The sequence below is a fragment of the Hemicordylus capensis genome, chromosome 2 (assembly GCF_027244095.1).
Source record: "Hemicordylus capensis ecotype Gifberg chromosome 2, rHemCap1.1.pri, whole genome shotgun sequence".
NCBI lineage: Eukaryota > Metazoa > Chordata > Lepidosauria > Squamata > Cordylidae > Hemicordylus > Hemicordylus capensis.
In genome coordinates, this window is record NC_069658.1 from 402,377,240 (window position 1) to 402,399,473 (window position 22,234).

A 22,234-nucleotide genomic window follows, 5' to 3' on the forward strand; every position below is an offset into this window, starting at 1 on the left:
TCAACCCCATAGCCCGTTCTAAAGCCAGTTTGGAATGGGTCCAGATAATCAGATTCCTCCAAAACCGCCTGGAGCTGGTTAGCCACCACCCTCTCGATTACCTTGCCCAGCCAGGGGAGATTGGAGATTGGCCTATAACTATCCATCGCTGAGGGATCCAGGGTAGGCTTCTTAAGAAGAGGTCTAACTATTGCCTCCTTCAAACAAGAAGGCACCCTACCCTCCCCCAGAGATGCATTTATGATATTAACCAGGCCATCTCCAACAATCTCTCCGCTAGATCGAAGCAGCCAGGTTGGGCAAGGATCCAGAGAACAAGTGGTAGGCTGTACCGCTCCAAGCAGTCTGTCCACGTCATCAAGAGTCACAGATTGAAACTGATCCATCCTAACACTGCAAGAGGGATTGCTAGATACCTCTCTCACGGACCCTGCAGAAATAGTGGAGTCCAAGTCGGCCCGAATACAGGAGATTTTATTCGCAAAGAACCCACTAAAGGCGTCACAGCAGAGTGTCTCCGGGAACTGATTTGAGGCAGAAGGAGCAGAAATTATACTCCTCACCACCCGGGATAACTCTGCCGTACGTGAGCCCGCAGACGCAATTCGCGCTGACCAAAATTGTTTTTTTGCCACGCGCACCGCCATTGCATAGGTCTTCAAATGGGTTCTATGCTGCATCCTGTCAGATTCGAGCCGAGTTCTCCTCCACCTGCGTTCTAGTCGCCTACCAAGCCGCTTCATCCCCCGCAACTCCTCTGTTGCGGAGGAGTTTGGGGGGGATGACATCCAATATCTTGGATGTTGACGTCCCTGCTGTACAGATTTTCAGTATACTCCTTCCATCTGTGTTTGATCTTTTCTGGCATCCCTTAACATGCCAATTCGAGGTAGGAACCTCCGTCTACGTTCAGAAATCTTTTGGAAAACTTTCCTTGTTTTTCCATGTCTATTTCCATCCTCAAGGTCTATACAGATGTCATTGTAGTACTGCTTCTTGTCTCTTCTAACAGCTTTCTTAAATTCCCTATTAAGTGCAGCTGCATATACTAGTGTACTAATTGACTGATGCTCATGCCACCGATCAGTTGTGCTGAATATGAGACTTAGGTGTGTGCTGTTGTCACCAGCCTACGGATGGTGATAGTAGGTTGGTGTCAGGCAGTCAACGGATTGACATGGGGAATTGCTGAAATCTACAAGGGAAAAAGGCTTAGAGCGCAGCAAAGGAGGTCAGGGCGTCCTTCTAGATTTCACTTCCAACTCTAGGCACATGCCAGTGTGTCTAAGGCCTACTACACACAATTCTCACTAGATTATTACTGGTGGTATATATTCAAAATGAAGGTTGTCCTAGAAAATGGAAGGCTGCCCGGTGAAACTCAACCAGTTCTGGAAATCTGGCAACACTAATATTTCCACCAAACACAGAGCCACTCTCAGCCAATGTGCAATCAGAAAATGCTGCTGCCTTGATATAAATGGCATAACTTCTTGGCTGATTTTAGATTCTGGACTGCCAAGAGTTAGTCAAGTAAGTTCTTCATACTTACAAGGAACAAGGTCTTTTTCTGATATGAAATCAGTCTAGAAGTACCCCTTCAGTGGGGGCAGCTAATATGCTGATTTTGTGACATATGTTAACCATTAAAACAAAAAGTTATGATACTTCACAAATATGAATTTTTTGTGTGATTTTGTTTCTCCCTGATAAAAGTTGCAAACAACATAGAAGGTAACTTCCAGGTAGTGCTGCTGCTCCCGAGAAGTGTCTTTATGCACTGATGCTGATAGTAACATAGTCCAATGGTCAATATTGTGATGGTCAGTTTGTGACATGAATTTTTCAGCTGCCTGACCACAGACTCCTGTTAAAGCCTACGTTTTTACAATGAAGACAGTTGCTCTTGTTGACTGAGCAGAGCTCTTGTTTGGTATTTGTTGCCTGTAAGTTCTGTATATGTGTGAGGAAAGAAAATTGAAGAAAAGGCAGTTCTTGCTGATTCAGGGCCAAATGGTGCTTGATGCATCATTGTCTCTTTAAATCATAGTTGGAAATTCTAATTTGCTCACAGTAAAGGATGAAGTTTGATGTATGCCTATCTTTATAATGACTTTCAGTTGAATAATAGGATCTTCATGTTCATTTGTAATAAGTGATTGCAGTTCTTACAAATTGGTTGTAAGATACAACCAAATTGGTTGTATTGATTATCTGCCTTTGATCTCAAGGTCATTAGCTTCAGTTTGAACACAGAAGTAATACTGAACATCTATATACCATTATATGGGTGTTATTTATATTTACATTTCCAAAGTACAAATGATCTCAGTATTCTTGTAATTACTGAAACTCTTTATTTGTCATCTATGTACTTTAAGTGTTAGAATAAAATTTGCCTTTCTCATTCCAGTGGGCCATTCCTGAAGAACCAGATTAAAACTCACTGTAAAATATATGTCAGTAGTTGCCAACCTTTTTGGCATGTGTGCTGCATGCTGTAGTACCTCTGCTAACTGAGCAAAGAGGTACCTTTTAAAGTGCTGATTCTCTTATATTTAGCAAGAGGAGAGCAACTGGTCCTATCTATCCCCAGCATAGCATCCCTCCAATGGCTGTTGCTGGTGTCTATCATAAGTTTCCTTTTAGATTGTGAGCCCTTTGAGGGATAGGGATCCATCTTATTTATTATTTTTCTGTGTAAATTGCTTTGAGAACTTGGATTGAAAAGTGGTATATTCATAGTAGTAGTGTAGTACATATGAAGCCTCCTGTGCTTTTTTGGAGTTTTGCCTCTAGCCTGCTGAGCCATGAGGCAGGCACAGTTTGCTGGAGGCAGGCACAATGTGCAGAGGCGCAATGTGACTCTGTCTATACCATAGCTCATGTTCCTTTTTGAAAGTGCCACATACTGTACATATACCACTTGTGCCACTTGTATGTTGCAGATTGATCACTTGTGATATACTTGATAAATACATGCAATGATATTTTAAAATAACTGAAGTATCAGCTTTCATATCATATTTTCTAAGGAACCTAGTTGCTGATGTTGACTAGGGCAGAAAAACAGACCTTCACATGCTTTTTCACTATTTATTTCTGTCTAAAAGTTCTGATGAGGTTATGAAACAAATAAACTTCAAGAACCTTTGCCATTCTTTCTGATCTGTCCCCCCTTATTGAAAGGGGAAACTACATGTAGAAAAGAACAGTAAAGAGATCTGAAGTCCTGTGGATTGGTAAATATGGGAAGAGTTCATTTTCAAAAACAGCTTTAGAAACATATCTGTCATATCAGAGGAAAAGTTACTTTAATAGCCTGGTCTTATCTACCTAAGCCCTTTGATTGTCCTTAGGTGCACCTAACTCTGCATAGGCTTGAACTATAAGACTGAAAATAATGGGTAGAGATACAGAGATTTTGAATAGGTCAGGAGGCCCAGAGGAAGATTTCGGATATAAAAGAGCTAAACAGTTGAGAGCTCACACTTTTACATTTTTGACAAGGTGTCAGAATTTTTAAAAAGGATTTCCTTTCCTGTGATTAGTTAATCTTGTTATTAGTCTCTTAAAAAAACAAAAACCTCTACAGATAATAATAATAATAATAATGACGACTAAGTTGTTTTTGTGCGTGAACAAGATGCTGAACATGCATCTTTCAAAGTTGACAAGGTGGTGACTGTAACAGAGACAAAAGGGGGCAGTACCGCAACGACAGCAAAAGAAAAAGAGGAGATGAGCTTCAACATGTTGCAGAATGAAGTGTGAGATTTATTAGAAAATTGTATCCTTTGTATGCCCAACACATTTCAGTGTGTATACCTTCTTTAGGAGCACTGCAATAGACAGATGAAGTAAAAGTAATTATACAAAATCTTAAAACAGTGGTTAATAAAGTCACAATATAGGATGAAAATGATAATGAATACAAACTAGTTCTACTGAAAAGGAATCAATATAAAAGAATATTCTAAACAGGACACAAAATGTATACTAATGAAAATAAACTTCCATATAATAATATTTTACTTAAAACAATCCTAAAACAATCTCTGAAAAAATCTTTTTATTACACAAATGATAAAATTTCTGAAAACACTACAAATCAACTTAGTTAAGCAAACTGAAGGTAAAAACAGCAGCCGGCCTCTTTACTGACCTTGTAGCACACACTGGGAAGAAGCATCCCCAGTGTGGAGAGCTTCCAGAAGTCTGCAGCAATTATTGCAAGAGGGAGGAATTTTAGTCTTTCCCCAGAAGTTCCTGTGCTACCTGAAAATATGTCTCTCGGGGTCATACAGCATTCAGAGACATTGGATAGCTCAGGCGTTTCCAAGGGAAGGTGAGATTGGCGAAAATCCCCTCTCCCTCCATAATTGTTTCAGTGGGGGCACTTCTTCCTGGCACTCAGGTGCACAGTTAGTGAGGGTGTCAGTCTATGTGAAAATCTGCAGTGTAGTAATGAACTTAAGTGAGGTTGTATATCAAAGACATTAGAAGTAGGAACACCATAAAACACAGCATAAAACCCTGAAGACAAGTCAGGTCTTTCACAAAAAATGCGTGTCTCTTGCTGACAAAAATTCTGTGTGGTCTCTTGCCATTGGGGTTGTGCACATACCCACATTTAGAATCTCCTAGAACTTTGCTTTAGAGAGTGTTGGTGGGAACCCCTCCCTTTTTATGATAGTACTAGTATCTTTCAGCCCGTTGAAATAACGGGCGCTAGTAGCCTTCTCCCCGCACCTTCCGCCCCAGTATCCGGGCTCCTCAGAAGCTGAGGAGAAGGTAGAGGAGGAGCAGGAGGTGCTTGAGCAGCTGGCCGCACAATATAGGTCTGAGGCGGCGGCAGGTGGGTTTGGAGATGGCGGCTTGCGGGGATGAATGTGGGCTGCCGGCTGTTCTGGGCTTGGAGGCAGTTAGTATTTTCCTCCTTCCCCCGTTCGTCGTCGTCGGCTCTGCCGCCGCCTCGCCCGGCTTCTTCGGTTGCCTCCGTCCTCTGCGTGGCGGCGCCTTGGCCGGCTTCCCCTGCCGGCTCCTCCCTCCGTCTGTTGGCGGCGGCGGCCCCGGCCCCTTTTCCCGCTGCCTCCTCACCCTGTTCGGCGGCGGTGGTGCCGCCGCCACCTCTCCTCCCCCGCAGTCGGGTCGGACCCGCCGCCGCCACCTTTCCCTGCCCCGCGGTCGGTTCAAACCCCCCGCTGCCACCTCTGTCCCTTTCGGTGGCAGGGCCGGTCCCGCCGCTGCCGCATCTGCCCTCCCCGTAAGCTGTTTTCGGCCCGCCGCTTCTCCTCCTCCCACATGGCCGCCTGCTGCCTGCGGCCGTATCTTTCTTGGACGTTCTGGGCATGCGCTCTGCGCATGCCCAGAACGGCTGAGAAAGACATGGGCAGGGACACGGGCGCACACTCAACCTCTTTATTATAGAGGATATAGCCTAGTCCCTGGCTGTTCTCCTTGAATTCTTTAACCACCACAGTGGATACTCTCAAGAATAATCTTGGCCATTGTTTCTTAGTTGGTTAAACAAGCATATTGCCACCTTTAACATTTTATTTCTTCTCTTTTACTTAATTTGTTTTACTGTTATATTTCTACATTTCATTATAGTGCTTTTTTACCATGTTGCCCACTCTTTCACCTTAGCTGCTTTCTCACCTGACCAAGGCCATGTGCTTATGACCAGTAAGGTTTTTTTCAAAAAGTGTACAAAGCATGGGGTTAAATTCCCCTCAATAGATGGTGAGTGCTTGCTGTGTCTGGACGAAGAGCATATTGCCCAAACATGCCAGTGTTGCCATAAATTTATCCACCCAGCCCATCAAAACTGGGCCTCTCATCTTAGTGTCGTGCTGTGGGAGAAGCCCCTAGTAGCCTCTGGCTAAGCCTCAGACAAACTTGTCACCTACTTTGGCTGAGTTACTTTGCAAACACACCTTTCTCTCCAAAGATTGACTTATAATGCCTTCAGCATTATAAATTATCATAGAATGTGGGTGATATTAGCAAGTCTGCTGCCTGAAAGAAACTATTTATATATACATATACATATATGGATATGGATATGTACACATACACACACTGACATTAACCATATCTGTGGGCTGAAAGCTTATCTACCTAGGAAAGCTAGAGAGGAGATCATTATACTCATATTAATCAGGGAGAGCAGGGTCTATGAATGTCTGATAGGACTGAGCCAAACATTTTTTTGGCACAGAATGAGCTTTTGGGAGGCCTGCTATGTTTCCTAGACCTCAAGCTTTCCCGCCATGACAGTTCTCTGCTGTTTGTAGTTCCAGTTGGCTGCAGCTTTGGTGCTATTTCTCTTTGTTTGCAAACTTGCCCTTCTTTATAGTTACAATGACATTGTCATGTAGCCAGCCGGATTCAGTGGCTTTGCAATGTTACTGAGGGAAACAAAGTTAGTTCAGAACAGGCCTGCACAACATACAGCCTGCAAGGCTGTATGTTTGTATGTATGCCGGCTTCTGAGGAAGCGGAGAGCCCGGCTTCCCCAACCAGGACTCTCCCTTGCTTGGGCTCCCCTCTGGCCTTCATGGACATCAGCCTCAATTCCCACAACGCCTTCGAGGTCAGCCACTGCTGCAGCGCCTCGGAACATTTGCAGCAGCCCACCCTTGCCGCTTGTGCAGTAAGTGTTTGGCCAACAAAGGCAGAAAGGGCCAAGTTGCATTCTTGAGTCCCCTCCCATGTTCTTATCTCGGAAGCAGATTAGTGATTGCCTGGTGCTGAAGTAGCTCTCCATAATGCAGGCCATGTGCAGTGAGATAGCTGTTTCAAACAGTTTCTTTTAAAACTTTCTCTCTCTCTCTCTCTCTCTCTCTCTCTCTGAGTCTGCCCCATTCTCTTTCTCAAGCCAAGCCTGCCCCGTGTTCTCGTTCTCTCTCTCTCTCTCTGCCTCCAAGTCTGCCCCATTCTCTTTCTCAAGCCAAGCCTGCCCTGTGTTCTCATTTTCTCTCTCTCTCTCTTCCTCCAAGTCTGCTCCATTCTCTTTCTCAAGCCAAGCCTACCCCGTGCTGTTCTCTCTCTCTCCCTCCCTCCCTCCAAGTCTGCTCCATTCTCTTTCTCAAGCCAAGCCTGCCCCGTGTTCTCATTTTCTCTCTCTCTCTCCCCCTCCAAGTCTTCTCCATTCTCTTTCTCAAGCCAAGCCTACCACGTGCTGTTCTCTCTCTCTCTCTCCCCCTCCAAGTCTGCTCCATTCTCTTTCTCAAGCCAAGCCTACCCCGTGCTGTTCTCTCTCTCTCTCTCCCTCTCTCCCTCTCTCCCTCCCTCCAAGTCTGCCCCATTCTCTTTCTCAAGCCAAGCCTGCCCTGTGTTCTCATTTTCTCTCTCTCTCTCTTCCTCCATGTCTGCCCCGTTTTCTTTCTCAAGCCAAGCCTGCCCCATGTTCTCGTTCTCTCTCTCTCTCTCTCTTCTTCCAAGTCTGCCCAATTCTCTTTCTCAAGCCAAGCCTCTCCTGGGTTCTCTCTCTCTCCCTCTCTTTCTCTCAAGCCAAGCCTGCCCCTTTCTTTCCTTGTCTCACTTCTCTCTTTCCCTCATAAAAGCCTGTGTGGTGAAGGTAAGTGTAACCTTCTTATCAAAAATTAATAGAAAATTTTCTCTAATTTTTTTCCTTAAATGTGCTCCGTGTTAAGTGTGATGATTTGGCAGAGGTGGAAAGGAAGAACAATGCATTTTAATGTTGTGTGTTTTGTACAGATTGTATTGAATTTATTTTATTAGAATTTTTAATTCAATTCATTTTATTTTAATTTAAATTACTCTTGCCCTGCCAGAGCTTCAAATTTATATTTTGATTAAATTCATTTTAATTAATTTCACTTTAATTTGATTTAATTAATTGATTGATATTTAGTGTTACTTTGATAATCAGCATCCTAAAAATTGACCTCGGCCCCCATGAACCAAGTCTCGGTCAGTTTCGGCCCACCAGATCATTTGAGTTGTGCAGGCCTGGTTCAGAATGAGGGCTTTAACTAGCTTCATTTGCCCTCAATGATGTTATCACACAGGCAGACTTGACTGACTGTATGATTTTTCCCTCTTCTTCCTCTTCACACTTATAATTCATCTTTCTTCCAAGACCTGCTAGTAGCACCCTTGGTTCTCCTTCCTCTGCTTTTTAGCCTCATAGTGGTCTTGTGAAATAGATTAGGCTGAGAGATGGGACACCCAGTGAGCTTCATGACTGATGGGAATTTGAATGCTTGTCTACCTGCTCCTAGGCCATCACTCTGTTACACCATGTTTGATTCTGTTACCAGGAAGAAAAGGCTATAAAAACACAAAAAAAGACTCTCCCCAGTCACCAAGTATGTGGGTATGTTTTCTAGTGGGAGACAAGAATTCATCTCATGCATTCCATTTGGACTCAGCCTTGATGACTGATAGAGACTCTAACCTCATATTGGCTAGACCGGGCAGTTCTGCATTTGTCTGCACAATAGTATTTATACCCAGGCCATTCTTCTTCAATGTCTATGTTCTCTGGTACACCATAATCCTCAGTGTTTCAGTCCACTCCAGCCCTACATTGTCCTTGTGAATTCTTGTCCTCCAGGAGATATCAGTTTTTACTCTCAACTTATTTCTTGACTGTGACTTTGCACCTATGTCCTTTTGAACTCACTACATCAGTTCTTCAGTTCTTCAGTTCTACTTCAGCACCTACGTCCTTTGAACTCGCTGCTTCAGTTCTTTATTGTGGTGCTGGATTTTGGCTGTGGCTTTTGCTGATATCCTTGTTTTCCCATCATACATGGAGAGGACTGTACAGTAAATTATGTCCTTTGGAAACTCTTGTGCCTCTCACATAACCTTTCATTTGTAAAGGGGATGCCTTGCCTCTCTTTAACCCATTGTTTCTATTAAATATTCCAGTAAAACACCTGGAGTGAAGAAAAATTAATAACATTTGTGTAAGCTCTATTTCCTAGTACTGTTAACATAATGTATTAATCAGCATACAGCTTATGTGTGAAAACTGAATTTGACATTTCTGTTACCTTGACTTTCTTTCATTATGACTCAAATTTCATGGCAGACTGTGTCTGGACCAATCATAACTTGTAGCAAGGATGTCATCAAGACCTTGGGAAGCAATTTCCTGTTTGGAGCAGTTTCACTGTGTTGGCTCTATACTTGTTAATGTTATTGACATAGAAGTGACTTGCTTTGATATTTCTCTTGTGACCTATTTCTTTGGACAAAAGGATTAATTATAGCCTGACTACTGTTAATGGCCCTAAACTGAGCTGCCTGGATGCTATTTTAGCTGTTATATGCCCACTAATGAAGACACTTAATTTTCTTTTCCTTTCTGTATGTGCCTTTCATATAAAGAGTCTCTTCCTTTTGCCCTGAAAAAATTTGCCCTTCTCCTTGCATGCACTTCTCCAGAACATCCCCATGCAAGCCTCCTTTTGTGTTTTAATGCACACTGTTGATGGGAAATGTAACTTTGGTTCTTTAAAAATGAGGAGCAGCCAGTTTATCCAGATTTTTAAAGCTAACTGATCTTTGATCGCCATTGAAGGATTTGTGTCATTTTGGGTGGCTGAAACAAGTATTTTCTTGCTGCAAGGCAGAATTTAAAACCAGAAATCTACCAAGACATTAAAGACCTCCCCCCCCCCACTTCTTCTTCTTCTTTTTTTTTAGAAATATGCATCAGATGTAGATAGTTTCATGAAAGGCTGCTGACCTGATTTTTGGCTGGTTCCCAGTATAATATTGCATGCTTAACAGAAACTTAACTTACATGTACACACAGTCTGCACAAAGGAAGCAAATCAAAATCCTGGTTTCAAGTTAAGCAGATTGATCTTGGGGTGGATGACTGGCTGGTGAAGGAAGAAGGAATAGGGCTGGCATGGAGCAGATGAGGCCGTTAAGAATTGTAGTGATGGTACTGGAGGAAAACTTGTTCAGGTCTCCCAAATCTCACTAACTAATCTCTGGATGTCTTGCCTAAATTCCCTTTTTGCTGTTACTGTAAAGGTAAAAATGTACTTTAAACCAAGCTTGCTGTGGAAAAAATATATATCTGTAGCCTTGCATTTTCAGCAGTTACTGTAGTACAAGTCTCATCTGATGAGCCCTCATTTCAGGTGGCCTTCCCAGTCCCCGTCTTGAGCTCCAGTTGTCGACATGGCTGATAGGGGCAGATGAAGAATCTGTCACGGCACACAGACATCTTTCTTTAAGAAAAATGATCTGCTTTCCACAAAATGTTTTTTGTACTCCAGATCATGTGCTGTACAACGTCCAAGGAGCACACGAAGGCATCCTTTGGATAAGCTGTTAGATATAGGTTAGAACTATTAATTCTGATACACCAATACCATATCATTAGTAATTTAATAAGTACTGAATGGAATGATTCACTGAGCTGTGGCATCTCTGAACAGGTTATGTTTTCAGAGGATTTTCTAAATATAGTTAGTTAAGTCAGAAAGACTTAACTTTTGTGGGTTGTTTTTTTTTTATTCCCGTAAAGGTGGCTGCAATTAACCCAAATCATCCCCTGGCTCAGATGCCCCTACCCCCTTCAATGAAAAACTGCATTCAGCTGGCTGCATGTGAAGCCAGTGAGTTACTACCGATGATCCCTGACCTGCCGGCTGACCTGTTCACATCCTGCCTTACTACACCCATCAAGATTGCACTGAGATGGTAAGTGACTTACCTACTGATATTGTGTGTTCTGTGAGCCTTGCCTTTTGTACTGATAGTCTTGTTGACCCAGATACTTCAGCTGCTCTAAAATTTCTCTGCAATGCTGAATTACAAGGATTTGAGGTGTTCATCTGGGGGAACATTTTATTAAGCATTCTTTCACCTCCCTGGCTTTGATTATCTTTCTGTTTATTACATTTTGGATTCTAGCTGGATATTTGGGTTTGTTCAGATTAAGGGACTTACTGCGCTAGAAATTAAAATAGTCTGCCTTTTCACAAATCAGAACTACCATATGGTGTGAAACAATGTTAGATCAGTAGACCATTTTTTCAGACAAGCTCTAGTGCTGATCCTCAGACTCCTTTACCTGTGCACATTCCGTTTGTTTCATTGGGGATTTATATTGGAACTATACTTTGAGGATTGGGTTGTAAATCCCATATGTTACAGAAATGCTTCATATAAGCTAGTTAAGTAATAGCACAATGAACAAAATTAAGAGAAGATAATTTGAGGTGATGTGAACTTCTGCTAACTCAGAAAGAGATAAAAGCTTGTTCTAAAAAGTTTACTCTAGCAAACAAATGACACATACACATACCTGATAACTATGGTGCATAAGCATTCGTAATTTAAACAAGGTTCAGTTCCTTTTATCTCCCCTCACTTTTTGTTTTTCATGACTCAGTGTAGAATTAAAATACACTTGTTGGCTTTTCTGTTTTTACAAGTTGTGTTGAATTGTTGCTATTGGATTGCTTTATTGATTTGGTAAACACATTTGGTAGACATATTGGGAATGGAAACATTGGCATACCTTATATTGGAAATACTGGGCATATCTCTGCATGGAAACTCAATTGCTCCATGTATTCTAGTGTTTCCTGCAAGAAGCTCTTCAAGTGTGGTTCATGTAAATCTGGCTTTAAATGCCCATGTTTATGTGTTGGGGAGCCCTGGCTCAATCAGGTGTTTAAAGGTATAATTATGCCACCCACACTTTACATTTTTCCTATGAGAAGCATAGATGCCAAACCCATATACAGTATATGTAGCATTCAGTTTTGCTGGATAAAATATGGAGCAGACCTTTGCTGAAATCCATAAAGACTATTTTCCCCCTTAGATGTAAAAGTCCCAAACAGTCTTCTGGCAGCAAACATTAGGAATATTAAACCATAAGTCATTATGTTTACAGTCCTCAAAATATTTATTATGTAGTAGTCTTACCAATTTCAGTTATAATTCTTGGGGACAGGTAGCCTTAACATTGTGATGTTAAGGTTGGTGAGGTTAGGGTGGTCCCTAAAAGTAGAGCAACAGTTGGTTGGCATGTCCTAGGAAGAAACAATCAGAGCTTAGTTAATTACATTTGCATAGAAAATAACTGATGTGAAACATGTGCTGATTTAATGTTCCATAACACTTGCTTTGTCGTTTTAAATATTTATCCTTTTTACTCTGAAAGTTGTGTTTGAGGTGATGGATGTTCATCAACATACATAGGCATTTATATGTGGGGGTTCTTTCACACTTTTCCTATCACTTGTCTTTTCCCTTCTTAGTTGACATGCCAAGAGCTTGTGTGATCCAATGGATTTGATCTTGGATTCAAATGCAAGTTTCCCTTAGGAAAATCACTATCAGCCCTAGTTACTGTTTAGTAATATGGGTATTATGATGCACCCCAATAATCATCATGAGTCATAGGGCTAATAAAAATAGTAAAGCAACTGGCACACAAATATTGTTTTTAGAAGTGATTGAGCAACTATGGGTGGCATTCAGACTAAGTTAGCTATGACCCCAGTCCATTGAAAGTAATGGGACTTAAGTTAGTTATGATTGTCTATCTAATTGATTTCAGTGGTGTTTAGTTATGACTAAGCAGTCTGTCTGCTGCCCACTGATATCTTTAGACCAGAATGGTGAGGAGGTTGCTTTCTTTTGCTTAGCCTAATCAATAGAAGATGGTTGTGGGGTGGATTGATGGCCTGCTGCTAACAAATCCCTGTACTGCATTTAGACTGACAACGATGATGGTGGTTGTTCTTGTTTATATTGCTTTTCAACAAAAAAAAGTTCTCCAAGTGGTTTACACAGAAAAAGAATAGCAACAATAAGATGGTTCCCGGTCTCCAGAGGGTTCACACTCTTAAAAGAAACACAAGGTAGACACCAGCAACAGCTACTGGAGGGACGATGTGCTGGTTGAATAGAGACAGTTTCTCTCTCCCTGTTAAATTTTATATTGCATCTTTGAAAGGTGCCTCTTTGCCCAGTTAGCAGGGGAGATATCATCACTCCCTTGAGATTGCTGTTCAATCTCAGTTACTTTTTGTAATTCAAAAACTGTTTATAGACTCTCTACCCTAGAGGCAGAAAAAGAATGGAACAGTAAAAAATAGATCTGTGTTTATAAGGAAGTCATATATACTGTAAAGAGAAAAATTAAATCCCAGAGACATCCTTTAACTTGTATTACTGCTGTATGAACAAACTGAGGAGCCCTTTGTGTGAGGAAGAGGGGGAAGGGATGCTTATATTTTTGCCTAACTCAAATAAAGACATCTGGATTTTCTTCCCTCCGAATATCTCTCATCTCAAGACTTGTAGTGTACCAGATTCAATGGAAGCAACGGCATTTAATATTATTATTATTATTGTTTACACAGTCAGACAGTTGTTATTGACTGGTTTGTTTTATCCAAACATCGAGTCCTTCCCAAGGACCTGGGATGGCTGAATTTTATTATCAATGTTGTTGCTGTTGTTATTATAGATATCGTCACAGAATATAGGCTCTTCCTAGTAATGTTGCTTTTTGTAATTGGCTGATGGTAATTTCTATGGCCCCTATGGTGTTGAGGTGCTCTTCAAGTTGTTTTGGAATACCACACTTCCAAAAATGGCTTAGGGCAGTTTACACAGAGAAATAAACAAATAAGATGGAACCCTGTCCACAAAGGGCTCACATTCTAAAAAGAAACATAAGATAGTAACATAAGATAAGATTTAGTGGCTTCAACTTAAAAGCAGAATCAAAATTTGAAGGCTTTGCATAAATGAAAATGTGATATAACTGTTGATTTTAAGGATGGATACCTTTGAGGTAGCAGTTTAGTTTGAGGAACCCATTGGTGTGTATTCTAAATTTATGTGATGCAACTTTAGGGAAACATTACATGTAGTCTAGAGAATAAGAGTCTGTTGCTAACAGTAAAGTGAAATCTCACCCAGAGTGTTTTCCAAAAATAATAAAAAGCAGCTTTAAAATAATCCAGCATGGACTCCAAAATTTGGCCTTTGTATACTAGTTGTCAGCCATATCCCTTCCTTCCAACTTAAAACAACTGAGAGGGAAAGAAATTGTGACATAGCTGCACAAGTGATGGGTTGAACCCTCCACTTATTGGTACATCCAGCCTTGGTAGAACTTCCTACTTGCTTTATGATGGCAGGCAGGAAGCTAGACAGACAGGACCACATCAGTGAAATGAAGAGTTGTTCCTCTTGCCTTTGCTCTTGGGTCTTAATATAACTTCCCTCCAATCTCTGGACAGAAACAGGTGCAGCAGGGAGGGGAGATGAGAATATTTACTCAAGAACAGTAAATGTGGCCTCCTTCTTACTTTTGTTTCAGGTGCTGGGGAGGGGAGATGAGAATATAGGATATTGCATATGGAGAGGAAGATGAGGATATAGGGCTCTCTTCAAAGAGAGTTATAGTTATGATCCTTCAGGAAATGCATATGCCTAGTTGCAGTGTATGTGTGCTTATACACAAACAAATGAGAGCTGAAGCTATTTGCAGTTTAGACCACCCGGGAGCTTTTAGGAAGTTTGAGTTATTAATGTAATTCAGAAAAATAAATCTCAGGTAAAAGTAAATTACAGCTTTCTCCTTCTCTATTGGCTGGTATGGGAAGAAAGATTTCTGCTTACAGTACCTTAAAATCATTATGCAGCAGGACTCCAAATTATTTCCATGACTTGTTGAGAAATATGAGCTGCAAATCAACTGAAATGTACCTTTCCCTCCATTTCTGACATCTATAGTTCTTCTGGGCATTCAGAACATAATTGTTCAATGCAGTGTTCTGTATGTCTTGTCTTTATAGGAAACCTACAAATGTAAGGTGCAAGTTATCGAAAAAGCTAATGATTGAGAATGTACCCTTTGCAAGAACCCAATAGGGTAGCAAATGTGGGGTGGAGGAAGAGGTATAGATGTGAAGGTTGTCTAGACTGTTCTTTAAAGCCATTTCAGTTCCCTGGTTATAAAGTGTTTGTCTAATGGTTATCTTTGAAAAATTGTGGATGTCTGATTTGCCTGCAGAAATATGTTCTATGCTTCTTTAGTATGATTTAAAAAAAAAACCCAACAACACCTGTATATGTTCCAACCTATGCTCAAGGTTGGGGAATATATATTTGAAATCAGACTAATGCTTCCACTAATCCTTTTTGGAAATACGCTTTGAAGTTTTGGAAAGCATTGGCATGTCCAGTGAAATGTAGCCACCATTTGTGGTCATCTAATAAGGAATTTCCCTGGTTTTGAGATTCTTTTAGGTGTTTGTATGTGTGTGTTGACTGGTTGAATCCAAAATCTGTCTGTACCTTGGCTGATACATTTAAGCTTTGACCCCAGTCCTAAAGAAGGTAGCCAAGATGACTGACATGAATCCTTACCAGTACAAATGTGATTCTTGCAGTCATGCTGTACTCAATTCTGACAGTATTTAGGGTGCGAGCTAATATTAATCCTGACATTTATGCCAAAGTATTTTAGAAGTCTGGTGACAAATTATAAAATGGCTACCAATGTGAATATATTTTGGGCAATAGCACAAAATCTGTACAATATATTATCAAACCAGTTAGATTATTCATAAAATAGTAAATGATATATAGTTTAGTCCATAAACAGGTTCCTGCAACAGTATGACTCTGAAAAAATGGAATTTGATTGATAAGAAGGTGTTAGCTGCCATCCTGGCCATCATGATTGATTTTCTGTAGCAGATTATAGTCTTTGTGTCAGAGCAAGCTCACATGAGGGGAAGGACAAATGCTGAATCATCCCTGCTTAGCATTCCAGCAAAGGCTACTCCTAGAACTCTTCTTTATTTTTTGTAGATTCAAAAATGGCTACCACCCCCACCCCACCCCCCCGTATTACAGAGCTTGAACCTCCCTGGGCTTGGGCTGGAATTCCAATGGAAAACTCTATTTTTTGCGACTGGAAAAGTACAAAAATCTTCCATGTGCAAGCCTGCATGTGGTGAGAAAGCTGACAGCTGTTGACCGCCTGAGGAGACGTGTTTGCACCAGAGAAATCCACCTTTTAGCCCACCCTTTCCTGAGTTAAAAACCCACTCCAAGAGGCTTGTAAAAGAAAAGAACAAAAATAAAACAACTTTATTCAAGTACCACAGAATGTTTCTGTCTGAGGCTTTTTCAGCTTTTAGTTACAGATAAAAATACTCAGTAGGTTTCAAGAATACTTCAAAACCCTGAATGATGTTGGGGTGTCACTCTTTAGAAATTGGGGTTACCCAGTTGCAAGGAACAAGTATATAGGAAAATACAAAAGCACCTTTAAAAACTTACAGAGGCTTTTGCAATGCCCTGGCTGGATGGGTGAAGGCTAGTGTTTCTTATTATAGTTATGTTACAGATAAGCAATAATAGACCAGTATCAGGGATATACAAAACACACACCAAAGAAACAGAAAGTCTAACGCAAAATCTGACTAAACAAACTTTCCCTAGACTAAACTTCCCAAAGCTAAAGCCCTGGCTTCCTTTGTCTTGAACTCACCAAACCCTGGATGAGAATTCAAGCCCATGCAGTTCTATCTTACAAGAGCTGCAGTCATCCTCCAGCAACCATCCTCCCTAGCCACATGTATTCTTCTCTGCACCTCCAGCCCAGCTTCTCCTAACAAAGAAAACTCTCTTTCCTCCCATCCTCTCTCTAGGTCCAACCCACTTGGTGTGCTGATTGGCTGAGCCCTGGAGTTCACCAGCTTGTCATTCAGGACGGGGTTCACTTTCAGTTAACTCTTTAGGGGAGGGGTGGCTGATCACTACATTTTCATATCAAAGCTAAAGTCTTTCTTAGATACAGTCACATTAGTAAGGACAGATTTGGCTATGGCAGGTCAAAAGGCATTAAAATAAAAATCCCTTCAAATAACTTCAAAACCAGGAAAATCTCCCTGACTGTAAAACTTGCTACATCAACGCCAGGTGGTTTAGGAAAGTAAGTTAACTGCATGATCAAAAGTACTGAGGAATTGTAATTAAGGAAGAATAATTGAGGAAGACTATATCACCTGCCAGCCATATCTGACAAGAGCATCCCAAAACTGAAACACAGTACAGGATTGATGACAGGGAGTTATAAGAGTTTTGAGGCTGCATCATCTGAAAGATAATACTCCTGGCATTTCTGTGCCCTAAGCAACATTCTAATGCTGTATGAGGTAGTTTCCTGGAATATTTTGTTCTTTTCCCAATGCTTATTTGGTGGCACAACATTAATGATATTTATATAACTTCAATTTGCTTTGACATCATTCAGTGAAGGAAAAGTGAGCAAACAATTCATTGTCATACACGAGAGTCTTGAATCAATACAGTGTGGCAAATGAATCATGACAATATTTAAACCTAGTTACCATATTCATTGTTTCCAAGTCTACATGTTGTTTGAGCACATTGCTGCAGCTCAAAGAATACATTTGGGAATTAGGTTGTAAGCGGATTGTGTGATATGCAAAACACCCCTGAAGACTTTGCCATAGACACTTATATACCTTCCTTTGTTTTAGCATGTATACAAAGTTACTTACTATTTCAAATTATTGAGGTAGGTATAGCAGAGAATATGTCATCAGCCTATGTATTTGTTAGGGTTCTCATAACTGCTTTTTTATATAGGGGTTAAACAAAAAGAGACATACATTTGTTGCTTTTTAAGCAAATTGATAATGAGCTTTTTGTCTGCAGCTCACTTCCTGAGTTCTTTTCAAATCTATCTTTCCCCATTCCAAGCCTGCAAAATGTTACTTCCACTCTGTCCACAGCATTTACTGCAGGAAGCATCAAGGATGGGTCCATGTCAACCTAAAATATGTAATTTCTTCTGAGTGGCCCATTTATACATATATGGGATTTTATGTTCACCAACAGGATAGTCAGCAACATCCCTGAAGAATATGAATGTTTTCCTTTCAAAGATCCAGTAACAGTTGCCAGTGGTTTTAATGATGTCACCATCTCTTCCCTCTTATTTTCACAGGTAGGGTCCTTCAGGCATTCTGACACCAGGTTCCTGCCTTATGAGAGGCAGACAGATTGACCAGCATACAACAGAGACTTCAGATGCTACAGATAAACTTTGTTTTATTCAGAGTATTACATTTCAGAAAAATAATACACTGAGGCGCTTCATGCGATCGGTGTGAAGTGCCAGAGGGGGTTCTGCAGGGAGAGTGGGCTTAGCCAAACTATCAAGACGATCAAGAGGCCGCCCTGGGTGGCCGGATCGGCTGCCCACACGACTGCCAGCTCTGTCACAGAGCCGGCCGGGGCTGTGGGGATTGGGGGCCTTGATTGATGAGCACACCTTTTAAGCAAGAAATATAACCATCCCGTGAAGATGCAAACCATATTTAAATTAAACTACAGTTCAGAAATTAAGAACACATTTAAGGGTCTGGATTAAGTAGGGTTGATTTGATATAAATCATGATTTTAATCATGATCTAAATCGCTTCACAGAAGGACTCAAGTTTAATGATTTAAATCACAATTTAAGTTACTAGTCAGGAAGATTCCATTTAACCATCATTTTCTATAAAAGTACATTCTTGTTGTCTAATATAACCTTCATACATACTTAGAGATAGATGTAGGCTGCATTTTTAGAAGGTGGGTACACATCTCCTGGAGGTTTCATTCAGGCAACCAGGCCTTGCATTTCGTTGTTGGACTGTTTGCATTTTGCACTCATGCCTTTCTTACCTACAGCTACAGGAACTTCATTAAAATACTCCCAAATGGGATCTCTCCTACGACCTGCTGTCATGACAGGTGTTTCCCTTCTACAATGGAGAATTCCTTTCTATAACACTTGGAAAAGGTTTCCTCAGGACTGCATGAATATGTTCTGTTCACTGTTGGTTTAATTTTTTATTCTCCTCCCCTCCCCATCCCGTGCATTTATATCCAGACTTCTCCTTGCTCAGATTGGCTCCATCCCCCCAAATCCTCTAATCATTCATTGACCTTCTTAGTCTTTGTATTGGGAGGAGAAGGTGAGCGTGTGTGTGTGTGTGTGTGTGTGTGTGTGTGTGTGTGTGTGTGTGTGTAAATGTGCACGCGTGCGCGCTGCATGTACACGACCTGCAGACAGAGGTGCAGCTAGGTAATTTTGGAGCGTGGGCCTAAAGGCCTTTGGAGGCCCCCGCTTCCCTGGAAAAATAAGCATAATTATGTTCCGCCAGGTGACCATACCACCCAGGACAGACTAAAGAGGATTTAGGGGAGCCCAGGGGCTGTAGAGGCCCTGGACTTCGGCCCCAAAGTCCAGAAGTAAGAACACTTCTGCCTGCAGAATAAGACTGATCAAGTCTGTTATCTCTCATTCCCATATGCTGCTGTTAACATGTTTAAATATAATAGTTATGATTAGTATTCATGGTGACATCTTTGACTTAATTATTTTATGAATTGTTTGTAAAATATTTTAAATGGGAAAAAACTGATTTAAATATTTAAAAATCTGATTCTTTAAGCATGAGCTTAATCACATGGTTGATTAAAAAAACATTTTTTTAAAAAATGTCCAGTTTCTGAGACAGCTTCTGAGTTCAGTTGTTTCCCCGGAAATTTGTTAGTTTCTCAAGCAATAGTTTGACCACCTCTAAGCAAGAACATCAGTGTTCCACTACAGTGGATGTCATGGGATAATCTGTTTTAACAAACTATGGCTGTAGTCCCATGCACATGTGCTTGGGGGTAAGCTTCATTGAATGTAGTGAAACTTACTTCTAAGTAAACTCGTATAGGCTTGCACTTTGTCTGCAATTTTTATATTTGTCTGGCAGTTCACTTCCATAGATAAGTTTTGGTTTTTAATGCATATGTGTGTTTTTTTAAGTTTTAAAGTCTTATTTATGATAATTTTAATCTGTTTATATGATTTTTAGGTTTTGGTGGTTGTTTTGGATTGTGAACCTCCCTGTGATTGCATGTAGGGCGGAATATAAATGTGATAAATAAAAAAAATATGTGATAGTCTAATTCTGTTTGGTTAATGGAATAATACTAATTGTAAGCAAACTTTTGAACTTGAGTTCATCTTCAATAAATCAATAAATTTTGAATCTATTAAAAAAAAACCACCCCACGTTAACTGTGATGGACAGTAGAACTTATGTACTGGACTGAAAGTTGCCGCATTTAGTAAGCCTTTCAGCAAGCAATATTATTCTGGTTCTATAGGTCAGAAGTGTACCATATAGGTCAGAAGTGTACCAGCTGCTTTATTATACTGAACATCTGGACCATAGCACTTTAGAAGGCCTTTTCATTACTGAGAACACAAGCTTCTCCCCATTCTTTTATTTTAAAAAAAAATTTAAATGAACAAACAAGTAGGCAATGAATACAACTGGAAAAGGAAAAATGCTATAATGATAAAATATAACAAGGGAAGAAACCCTGCTGCAGCTGATTAGGGAAGCCTTTGGTTCCTACTGCTGTTCTATGTTGCAGTTAAGGAAGAATAGGACAGAAGGTGCATGACTCAAGTGGGAAAAGTACTTGCATGAGGACAGGGATCAAGCGCTCTTCAGAGACCTCGACCTTTTTTGATAACTCCTGTTGTCCTGTATGTGTTACCATGTGAATAACATTTTCAGAGAAGTATAAGTCTGTTTTCCTTGGATCCTGGAAAATAATAATTATAGCTATTCTCCAGCACATTAAATTTGAGAAGCTGTGCATGTTCATTTATAGAGGTGATCAGTAGCAACACTAATCTAGGTAATTTATTACCTAGGCCCATTCTATTAGGCCTATTCTAATTTATTATTCTAGGCCCAACATTTATTACCATTTAAACCTGTTCCTTCTAAAAGTCTCTGAGTAGGTTACAATAATTGAGTAGAGGTCTCTGTGCCCACAATCTTGGTCATATGCTACTAAAGTGAAGTTGTGCCATCGAGTCGGTGTTGATTCCTGGCAACCACAGAGCCATGTGTTTTTCTTTGGCAGAATACAGGAGGGGTTTACCATTGCCATCTCCCACGCAGTATGAGATTATGCCTTGCAGCATCTTCCTATATTGCTGCTGCCGGATATAGGTTTTTACCAGCGGGGATTCGAACCAGCATCTGCTTCCTCCCTTGGCAAGTTACTTTCCTGCTGTGCCATTAGGTGGCTTCATATACTACTAGCCTCACTCCAGCTCTCCCCCCCACCCCGCACAATGTACATTATCTTTAGGCTTTAGCAGTCCTCCTTCTGTATTGTGGAGACACTGATGCTGACCTTGCAGTCCACCTACATACTTTCATAGTGGTATGTCTTAAACCCTTATCTGTCCAGTCGCCACATCCCCATCATAGCAACTTATTTTTAAGGCACATGTGCCCCCAAGGACCAAGTTGATAATCTCACCAGCAGTCTGGAGAACTGCCTACATGCTTCTTTTTACTCACTGTTTGAGAATCAATATGAGTTATATAAATCAGGCCTTTTCTTAATGTTACTCTTTTTTCTTGGCTGCTGCCTTGATGCTTTAGTACTTTGTACACCTGGCTCCACATGGCCATAAAGGGAGACAGAGAAAATCTGTGTTCCAAAATTAATAGCTCTGCCATCTTTCAGAATGGTGCTTGGCAAAGGGCTACCATGCATATTTGCTGGCTGAGATGGAGCAAAATCATAGTAGTTGTGTATCTACAAAATAAATAGATGTGGAGCTAAGATTGAATGCTGTAATGTAAGCTGCATTCTTCATATGTACTGGATCTACCAGTGCATACAACTTAATGAAATGTGAGGATTGGTTTTTGTAAATATTACTTGGAGGAGCTGGGGAGAAAAACCTGTTATGTGTAGTGGGGGACCAAGCTGGTAGGGAAAAGAGAGAAGGCTTTTCTTTTCTTCTTCTTTTCTTTTTGCAGTGATAGTGCTGAGCCAGATTGAACACAATTGTTTGCCAAGTGTGAATCTACAGAACACACCTCGAAGGATCTGGAAGGTCAAGAGAGTAATTTCCTTTGCCTATTCCTTCCCTTCCAAACTTGAAGATGCTATAAAAGAGGCTTATTTGTGTATGGGAGCTTAACAAATATTGAGGCAGTTTTGCAAGAGCATATATCCTCATTGCAGCTGCCCACACTCCAAGTTTGGCTCTGTATCTCACAACCAAAAGTGTGGAAAGTGTCCAGGGAAAAAGTACTGTTTCATCCTAGATACCCTTGATATTGGAAAATCACAAAGA

General features: G+C 40.8%; 1 protein-coding gene across 4 annotated transcripts in view; it reads left to right on the forward strand.

Annotated features, from left to right (window-relative positions):
* RPTOR (regulatory associated protein of MTOR complex 1) overlaps nt 1-22,234 on the forward strand; it is a 510,229-nt gene that overhangs the window by 197,978 nt on the left and 290,017 nt on the right. For all 4 annotated transcript variants that reach the window (XM_053294863.1, XM_053294866.1, XM_053294865.1 and 1 more), the window contains exon 6: nt 10,526-10,701. In XM_053294863.1, coding sequence (XP_053150838.1) covers nt 10,526-10,701 — 176 coding nt within the window. The remainder of the gene's footprint in view (nt 1-10,525; nt 10,702-22,234) is intronic.